At 33.2% G+C, this 11,076-nt stretch overlaps 1 protein-coding gene across 1 annotated transcript in view; it reads left to right on the forward strand.

Annotated features, from left to right (window-relative positions):
* The window catches only part of LOC111086496, a 21,290-nt gene that overhangs the window by 8,859 nt on the left and 1,355 nt on the right, over nt 1-11,076 (forward strand). Inside the window, exon 2 of the mRNA XM_022389565.1 lies at nt 10,047-10,147. Coding sequence (XP_022245273.1) covers nt 10,047-10,147 — 101 coding nt within the window. The remainder of the gene's footprint in view (nt 1-10,046; nt 10,148-11,076) is intronic.

An 11,076-nucleotide genomic window follows, 5' to 3' on the forward strand; every position in this document is an offset into this window, starting at 1 on the left:
CAAGGAATCATATAACGATATCGTTGTTGTTGTTTTTATTAATACAAAGCCACACAATAGGCTAGTTACACACTGTATACCACAGGGAAACAAATCCTGGATTTTAGCGTTGTAAGTATATAAACTTCCCGCTGACCAACCGGGGGATGATAAAGATGTTTAGAGGCCATGTTTATGACAAATATAAGGCTGTGGCATCATATGTTTGTTGTTTATAATATTTTGAGATTGTTTGTTTGTTTTATGAATTTCGCGCAAAGCTACACGAGGGCTATCTTCGCTAGCCATCCCTAATTTAGCAATGTAAGACTAGAGGGAAGGCAGCTAGTCATCACCACCCACCGCCAACTCTTGGGCTACTCTTTTACCAACGAATAGTGGGATTGACCGTCACATAATGCCCCCACGGCTGAAAGGGCGAGCATGTTTGGTGTGACGGGGATTTGAACCCGCAACCCTCAGATTGCGAGTCGAGTGTCCTAACCACCTGGCCATTGAGATTGAATGTCCTGAAATATAAACTTTAAAGAAATGTAATTGACAGTTCTTGAGAATGTGCCCAAAACACACCATTTCAAACCCAGGCTTAGGGTGTTGCTACTACGAAAAGAACTTTATTCGAGTTGAAACACCAGAAATTTACTCTTCGGGTACATAGAATTTGTATTCCAAGTATCTTTTGCTTACCGCAGGGAAGGATTAAGATAACTTTAAAAATCTAGGTTTCATCTCACGGACTAACTCTTTGACTTACCCAGAACAAGGTGCATATGATGTTAAAATATCGTACTAAGAGGTAAGTCTGTCAATTATTCTGGAAAATCTTTAAAATTTTAAATTGTGAAAACATTTAGTAATATTTACTTTGTCAATGATAAGATGTATTTTAAAGAGCCATTTTGTGTCTTACACTCTTAATGAAATATTAATTGATAGACTCTTAAGTTCTGAAAGTAGAAATAATTCAGCAATACTTATGTTCACAAAAAAGTAGGTAATCGGGAATTTTTACATTCCAAATAATGGTATTATTTGATGATCTTTCAATTTTTAAAATGAAAAGTATTCGCTGATCAACATAAACAAATATTTACTCGAATGGATCAAAGCTTAATCTGACAAAGAGTATAACTATCCAAGTATACCGCTCTAATGCTACTGCTTACAAAGATGATAATGCATTGTTTTATCAGTTGGATACCCTCGAGATTCGGTCAACTTAGTAGACTTAAGTTAGGTCTAAGTCCACATATAAGTCAACGATGGAAATAATCTCTATGATAAAAATTTGATAATAAATTAAAATGAATAAAAATAGAATTAATCATTCCAACCAATACTGTCAAGGAAAGCAACGCTAAAGAAATAATAAAACTACTTGCGCGTTTTATCAGAATGGTTTTCTGCTTCGTGTATGGTCTTATAATTAACGTAACTTACGCTTATATTAATTATCAAGGTAAGTTTAAACGGATTAATCAAATTCAATTTCAAAGGAAATTTTAACTGGAGAAAGGCAACTCATTGGTTAAAATGTGAAGGGCTCTGAATACTCTAGATTATCACTTTCAATTCAACGTGTTATGGGCAGTCGTCAGTGCTACTATTTCCATTCACATAAGATTTAATTGAGCTCATAAGCAAGGTAAGAAACAATTTTCACTTTGTTTCGTGCCAATTTTATCTGTGCTTCATATGTCTTTGTGACTTAAGTAACTGGAACAGGTCTTTGTGATATAGTTATCTAAAGTAGAAATAAGATCCATTGACTCTTTGACAACCGGAATCGATTTTGACAAATGTATTTAAACTTACAAATTTATCGATCATCTGATGTCTGGATATAAAGAATAATCCAATTCAGCTTAATGAACTTTCTTGTGTGTTGTAGTGTAAATGTTGTTTATTTTCCAGTCAATGTAAATTAAAAGAGCCTACACCACGAATGAAAATATCAAGCAACACTCGTTTCAAATCTTGTAAACAAATCGTCCTTATTTGTTAATACAATCCAAACAGACCAAAATCTACCAAGTAATGCATATATAGAGTCACACACACATATATATATATATTAGTACATTTCTAATATCAGGGCAAAACAGGAAATCATTAATACAAAAAAGTAGAAAAAATACGGTATAACTCACCCGCCATCTATTGATTAGATTTGTTATATATATATTTATATAAGTACATTTCTAATATTAGGGCAAAACAGGAAATCATTAATACAAAAAAGTTGAGAAAATACGGTATAACTCACCCGCCATCTATTGATTAGATTTGTTCTGTACATATATAAGTACATTTCTAATATTAGGGCAAAACAGGAAATCATTAATACAAAAAAAGTAGAGAAAATACGGTATAACTCACCCGCCATCTATTGATTAGATTTGTTATATACATATAAGTACATTTCTAATATTAGGGCAAAGCAGGAAATGTATATTAGTCATTAACAAGCGATTTTTAGGTTGTTTTCTTTTACAAGCAAAGACTTGGAACGGCAGTAAGTCTGCGGATTTACAATGCTAAAATCCGGGTTCGATTTCCCGCGTTGGACATAGCAAATAGTCCTATGTGGCGTTGCTATAAAAGAAAACAAACGTTAAATTAGGGGTATATGGAATACTAGTCTTAGCTTAAATACTTTCAAACTTGAGGCGTCTTGTAAATACGTAAGTACATAATAAGCGCAGAGACACATGTTTTTAATCATAAAATAGAAGTAATGAAATAATTCGAATTATTTTATCAATTTTAAAAGCAAAATCCATTTTGTAATTATACTCATCAATATTCTCTTGAAAACACCATTTGGCTGAAAATGTTTATTCAGACTTGTGAATCAATTTTGGAAGATCAAAAAGTGACTTTCTTCTCTTGAGAAAAATTCTGAAATCCCCAAGCAGTAAAAAGTGAAGTAAATAACTATATCTTTAATATTTTATTCTTCCATCATCACCGCTAAAAAAGTAGACTTGTGCTTAACTCACTTTCAACAACTTCGTCTATAGAAGAGGGTAATTTTGAGAACTCAAAAGCACTCAAAGAATAGCACAGTTCAAGCAGATACACATTTGCTCCAATGTATTAGTAGAATCCTCATAAAAAGAAAACTCAACATAAGGCTGCAAAATGTATTGAGACTTCTCATTATGTTTACTTGCTTTAGTCATCTGCATCTGTTTGGGAACAACTTCTTCCAAATCAGCCCCCACCCCAGTAGCACAGCGGCATGTCTGCGGTCTTACAACGCTAGAAATTGGGTTTCGATACCCGTGGTGGGCAGAGCACTGGTAGCCCTTTGTGTAGCTTTATGCTTAGCTACAAGACAAACAAACTTCCTAAACTATTATTTCACTCAACTATCGACCTTTCAGAGCTTCTCTTGGCACATCTACGACACTTGAGACTAAAGTTAAATAGTGAAGATTCTTTCTCTTTAATATTCCGCGGGGAGTGAGTATAAAGTATATTGACGAAAATAAAGTAGATAAGATACGTTTTTCTAAGTAAAAACATATGTTTCTGCGCTTGTTATGTACTTACTTAGTTGTAAGACGTCAAAAAATTAAAAGTAACTAAGTTGGGACTAGTATTTCATATACATCTTTGCGAAGAACCAAGGCTGACTTTCTTTTATTGAGTAAAATGTTTGCGAACTTCTAAATGTTTTGAAGCAAAGTGTTCACAGCCGATACATATGATAAAGTAGATAAGCAGAATAAGGAGTCTCAATACTTTTTTCTCCATAGGGAATGAGTGTAAAATGTGCGTTTTGACCACTTTTGTTCTGAAATTCTGATCGGACGATAATTAATTGTGAAGATAATCCTTCCAATCCCTAAAATGTGTGGTTATTAAAACAAAAGTTGAACTGAATGTTCTGAATAAATATAGAAGAGGTTCGATTGAAAGATTATAAATAATGCACTAGTATTCTTTATGTAGCAAAAAACCAGAGTTTAATATACAACTGAGAATATGTTTTTTTTTCTTGTTAAACATTTTTGCACAAAAATGTTATGTGCAAAATTAGTTGAATAGTTTTAGTTACGGTTATCGTGAACAAATGTACTTATTGTTACGAAATCGAAATAAGACTGTGAGTAAGTTAATGACATAAATATTTCATAGTACATCACTGATGTCTTGGCATAAGACGTGGACAATTACAAAATTTTTAGCCACACTTTGTCGATTTAAGGCTTCTGAAAGAAAGCAGAATAACAAAGCATTAGTCTTAAGTTGAAGATGCTAGAAAACACATATTTTTTCTGTGGTTAAAATAGATTAATAAATGATGCCATCATTAACTGATGGGGTTTTATTGATTGTGTCACGTGAAAATTGTATTTATAAACTACACACAGAGACAAATACACATATACAGTTATTCTAATTTATTTTATACCAGCTAACGTACCCGTTCCACAGAGGAAGGACAATATAGTGGAAGTCAGATTCGATCACCAGTTCCGCTGTATCGCTCCCCATGAGACCCTAAGGGTACATGCTAGGTTTGGTGACAATGAGTTTAGCGATTCGCCACTTATAATTGGACACACACCAACACAGACTTTTCTCAAAGAATAATTTAGATTGTATATGCTAGACTGTGTAATAGGTAATATGTATGCAAGGTTTACATTATTTCGCCTTTGTCTTATCGAGTAAAATAATTTAAGATTTAAACGTACAAACTTTCAGCTTTAGTTGTGAACGATGGACAGACAATAATATAAAATGATAAACCAAAAAACATTGTTTTCTTTAGAATGCTGTAATTTAATGTTGTTGTGGTTCGAGTATATTATAAACTTCAGGTGGAGAATTATCTAAGTGATACGAATGTTGAAAACCTTAATGGTCAAACCACCAAGTCGTTTGGACTTTCTTGTGCAAAACCGCAATTATCAAACTCTAATGCAAATAACTGTAAAACTATTTATTTAGAGATTAAAAGTTTAAATGTCAAGGTCACGCGTTTTATTAAGGGAATGTAAAGTCTAAAATAACTATCAAGTTCAAGCTGTTATGTGTAGAGAAAAGCAAATACAACGTGATTTAAACATTTGAGGGCTTATAAAGTTACAGTTCGAGGTTACATCACTACTGTTGACACGGCACAGATAACCCATTGTGTAGATTTGTGCTTGACAAGAAACAATCATCAAACATCAATACGCTTAATTTCCATAACAATCATCCGGGTGGTCTCGAATATCCTACACATAATTCAACAATATAATTGACCAGTGACAAAAGTTGTAATGTCCGAGCCACACAGCTTTTAACTCAGCTTGAAGACTTGATTGTTATAGGCACTTCTTTCGAGTGAAGTGTGTTATAGAGACCGAAATCAACGCTAATAATAAGAATACTCAAATGATGACCTAAGGCTTTTTGTGATTTGCCTGTTACTTATAATTTAGATTAATTATTATTTTTATTGAAATGTTCACAAATTCCTCCAGTAGAACTTATCACATTTAATTATATTAGTGACAAGTACTTTTATGAAACTACAAAATACAAAACACGCATCTACCCTCAAATATTTTGAAGGTATATCTTTATTTTGCAGAACAATTTCGCATATCAAAACAAAAATGTTTACAAATATGTCAACAAAGAGTTTTCTAAATCACAAAATGATATATATGTATTTGAAAATAACGTAGCTGCTTCCACCTGGCGTCGAATCTTAACAAAACATAAATATAATATATTTTAAAACTCCTAGTTAGTATTATATTGACTGTAAAAGTTAGATTTTGTGTTTCAGCCAATTAAAGTATTAAATTTGTTCCGTGTGCGTCCATGCAGTTAAATATCGATTTATATAACGTCGCCCTAACGACGTGACGTCATGAACGTTACTCAGATTTTCAATGTTAACGGTTGATTAAATGATCAAAAAACAGAAATGATCTAAACTAGAAATTCCTTGTGTAGTGCAGCAAATGAAAATAAACTGTAACTTAATAACACATGGAAGTAATTACAATGTTCTTCGAGATAAAAAGGAAACGAGTAAGCCAAATAACAATTACCAATAGCGAGCGAAATCATTACAAGGAAAGGTAGGACTAAAACACACAATTTCCAATTGTTTTACTAATTTAGTAAAATCCCTGCTTTTTGAATAGATGGAACCTACAGCAGGGTTCCAACTAATGTTGTTGTTGTTTTTTTTTTCATTATTGCAAAGTTTCCTTAGACCTTTGAAGTAATTATGTCAGATTTTTCCTTGCAGGCCTTCCTGATTTATAAGACAATTGCTTCCTGCAATTCTTTGATTCTTTTGCAAACGGCACCTTTACTAATTTCATCAAAATTTTTCTGGTCCACTAATCAGCCATCACCAAACCGGAAGACACCGAGTTTCCTGTTTGATTGTAATGACTTTACTTCTGCGGAACAATTAAAACACCATATAGACTTTTCGCCTATTTACTACGTTTTTATTGTTTATGCTACTGACACAAACACACACATTAGATATATGGCTTTCTACGGATGTTGTAAGTGAATTTACCTATGAGTCAACAAACCCTAGACTAAGATAGTCTATTAGTCCTATCATTATGGGTTTCCTATATACGGTTGCTAGTACAGAACAATATAGTTCTAAGTATGCTTTTAAGCTCACAACGAGCCTTTGGTGGAACTTTCGGTAGTTCCATTTTAAGTAGAAATGGTTGTGCAGTGTGGTGTATATATATTATTATTATTATCGAAATACTTTAATCTGTTATTATTATTATTAACGGTTATTACAATAATGGGATTTATACGTATATACAGATATATATCACGTACAGCCTTCAATTTTCTCCGATAAAATATTCAATACATATCTGTAATTTGTTTGTTTAGAGTAAATCCGCACTGGGCTTTCAGCTGTGTCCACCGCGAGGAATCGAAATTAAACTCCCTATTGACCAACCGGGGGACTGTGTTCGTAATACTATTAATTTTTTTATAGGAATGAACAAAAAATAATACTATTTCTATCTCATAATATTTTATATAACGTTTGCTATTGTGATATAAATAATCTGTTATAAATATCAAAGAAAATAATTGCTACTCGCCAGGTTTTATATTTACTTAAAAGTAAAACATGTTTATTGATAAGATATGTATCATTATATCCAATGTCCCTGTCTTCTCAACTAATTGTGTTAAGTAATAGTAATATTATTACCTTGAGTTAGAATACTCGATTGTAACCCCAATGACCAAAGGAGTGTGTATGTATATATGCACACTCCTGGTTACTATCATAATATTTTCAGATATCTGTATTTTAAACGACAAAAAACAAGTGTGAAAACATTTGAAAGTTCAACGTGTCAATTCTAAAGATTCGTCGGAGACTCAGTACTGCGACCAAATTCATATCAAACACAGCTGAATACAACAACGTACAAAATTCAGAAACCTTGTATTTCAAAATTGTAAGTTGGGCTTTTAAGTATTCCCTGAAACCAAGACGCTCTCAAGACATACTGCAAGATTTAAAACTTCCAAAGAGTTTCAATAATGTGTATGGAGCAATCAGATTATTTAATAATTTTGAAGATTTGATTAAATGCCTTCTATTTAACAATAATTTGTATGGGGCAATCAGATTATTTAATAATTTTGAAGATTTGATTAAATGCCTTCCATTTAACAGTAATTTGTAGGGGGTAATCAGATTGTTTAATAATTTGGAAGATCTCATTAGATGAATATGACACCGTATTTATGTTTATATTTGCCCTCCCCCGTGACACAGAGGTATGTCTGCGGATTTACAACGCTAAAAATCGGGTTTCGATACCCGTATCGGGCAGAGCACAGATAGCCCATTGTGTAGCTTTGTGCATAACTACAAACAAACAATGTTTATATTTTCGGGATTCAAGATGTTGCCGAGAGAGCTCATTTCTGTCTTACACGTATCAAATATTACTTTAAGTAATTCTGTCGACAAGCCTTCGCCACTTAAAAGTCTAATAGGATTATTTCTAGCTCGGTTCTTAGTCTCACTTATGTTGTAGAAGCTTTTAAATTGATGTTGGTTACGGAAGGTTTTATATAGCTATGAAACTTTAAAGTCTATTTTTTCCTACTTATTTCTATTAGTTGTAAAGTAATATTATACCTAGTGTTATTTCTAAACGGGCCGGGCGTGGATCAATGTTTAGCGTTCTTGGACTGTGAATACGGGGGTTTAAATTCGCGTCAACTTTTCGCTCCGCAATTTGCGCTATAATAATAACGTTCAAATCTTACTATTTGATAGATAAGAGCAGGTGAGTACTATCGACTAGCTAGCCACCTTATCTTTAATTTGTCAATTACGAACGGCTACATGCAAATAGCCCAAGTGTAGCTTTGCACGAAATTCTAAAACAAATTGTGTGTTTCTTGTTCAACACACGTTCTTGAATTACGTTAATGCTTAATTTGTCAGTTGCTCACCATATTTTAACTTATTTGTTCTTCAGTATTATCTTCCATAGCCTGTATTAAGTCAATGTAGGTAGATGTGTATATAATTCATTTATATTACTCTTTTCGTACAATTTATATACATTTTGTAATGACAGTGCATCTGTCTAAGCTACTCTTTCAACAAGACATTTTCTCGAGACAGAATACAGACAGGGTCTCTAAGTTCTACATTATTATAAGCTGCACTATTTTGCTTTATTTGACTTAGTACGATGGATTTCCGTCATAAAATAAACCATTCTGCTGAACAGAATTTAACATAGTTTTAGTTTACAATAGGTAACTGCTTTGAATAGCGAAACCCGTATGTCCAACCTTGAACTGTAACTAAGCGCGACAATAGAGCCTGTTATTTCTGGTTTGTTGAACTGGTAGTCTCGTAGAAGGATAGAGATGTCACAAACTTTATTTGACTCTTTCTGATTGGCTAGATACAGAACTTATATTAATTTAGTCAAATAAGCGAATTTCGGGACTTTGAATTTAACTCTGTACAAAGTTAATTCAGCAAGAAGCACATGTTGTGTTTTGTCAATTTGTCCATCATCTGATATCATTTACAGACAGCCGACCCTGTGAAGAGAGAGTACTTATATTTTTTAAGCTTTGTTTTACTGTTAGTTACGTATCGTGTTTCTTATATTTATTCATATTTGTTCACCTGTAGAATAAAGTGTAAACACTGTGTTTGACATTTTTCTTCTTGACCAATTAAAATCAATAATGTTAGACTTAGCTATTATCCTAGAACCAGCTATTACAGATATAATATACCTTAGATAACATTCTATACTTAAGGACACCATGTGAGTTTACTTGCAGCTCTGAGTCACTGGCAGCACTGTAAAAGTGAAACATACTACAAAAAATGACGTAAACTGTTTTCCTTCACATTCCTATAAGTCATTTGCTAATTTCTAATCAGAGACGTGTAAAAATAGCATTTTGTACTAAATTCGAACCTATTTCTTGTCTGCCAGATATTACAACCCATCAGATCCCATTATATTAATTGGACTTAGAGTATCCAAAAGCGAGTATGAACGCTATATGTATAAAAAACAAGACATTTAGTTCTGTGTATACTTTTTAAGATGGCAAAACAATGGAAATACTTAGACCCAACAAAAGTGTTTGTTTATACTATAAGTACAAAGCTACACAATGAGCTTCTGCCCACCACGGGTATCGAAACCCGGTTGATAGCGTTGTTAGTCCGCAGACATACCGCTGTGCCACTGAGGGGCTCAACAAAAGTGATAAATTCCTTCTTGACCGCGAGCGTTCTTTTTCTCATTCTTTTTTAATTCATTTTTTCCGACTTTTAGTCACTGCTGATGTGCTCTGACGTGGAACGAAAGAGGCAGTTTTTTTCATCTCCTGTGATATTGTTTGCTTTTTTCTTAAACTTAAATAACTTTTTCTGAAGTTAATTAACTATTGATGGATCTTGAATAGGTTAAATTAACTTCTATTTATTTAGATTTTAAATAATATTCGATTACTTGTATTTTCTATCAACTTAGCGAAGTCCTGATCAGAAGCATATCTGCAGTCGAACAACGCCATGTGGGTGGGGAGTCTACTCCCATGACAGCCGCTTAGTGCAGCAGTACATGAGGAGTCCGTAAGTATTCCAAGATGTCTTGATGTATTTTGGTCACTTTTGATTATTTCTATAACTATTGATAGACAATGTAGTCACAGTAGCGAATCCTACAGGATTTAATAAGAGAATGGATTAAAGTATGAAGTAAAATTCAAACTATAAATAGGAGATAAAAAAAGTTCATTTTTCGCAGGACTACACCTCACACAAACCCAGGATTTAGCCTCAGCTAATCCAGTTATTTTGAATGTTATTGTTCTCATGATTCTCTTTAAACACTGACATTTTATTTTTTATGATACCCACTAATGGCATAAACTTAGTTGGTAAATACAAAGTAATGGTCCTGTTGGCCTTTTAATAAGATTAGAATAAGGAATAAGGTTAGAAAGGTGAAGCGGTTAGATTGGTATACTTTTTTAGCTATGTACTTTATTGAATCATGTGTTCAAAATCCTCTTCTGACACTCTATTTTTAGATATATTTTAATATTTAGACCACACATCTTAGAATTTAAACAATGCAGAATAGCAAAAAAATGAAGTTTCCTATTGTATTATTATAGTTTTTAATGAAATGATTATTTATATACACAAAGAACAAAAATCTATGTGTTTGTATGTCTGTTTGTTCGTTATCTAACTACTCCTAGGTCGCTGAGCCAATCTCAATTAAACTTTGTAGGATGATAATTTGGAACAAGGGACGTGTTATTGAGGGTTCACCACCCCTCTATGGATTATTGTTGTTATTTGTCATTTACTATACTTGACGTAGGTTAACTACGTTCATATATGGCGCCACGTTGTTTGTTTGTTTTGGAATTTCGCGCAAAGCTACACGAGGGCTATCTGCGCTAGCCGTCCCTAATTTAGCAGTGTAAGACTAGAGGGAAGGCAGCTAGTCATCACCACCCACCGCCAACTCTTGGCTACTCTTTACCAAC

Source organism: Limulus polyphemus, unplaced genomic scaffold, assembly GCF_000517525.1.
Source record: "Limulus polyphemus unplaced genomic scaffold, Limulus_polyphemus-2.1.2 Scaffold1145, whole genome shotgun sequence".
Lineage (NCBI taxonomy): Eukaryota > Metazoa > Arthropoda > Merostomata > Xiphosura > Limulidae > Limulus > Limulus polyphemus.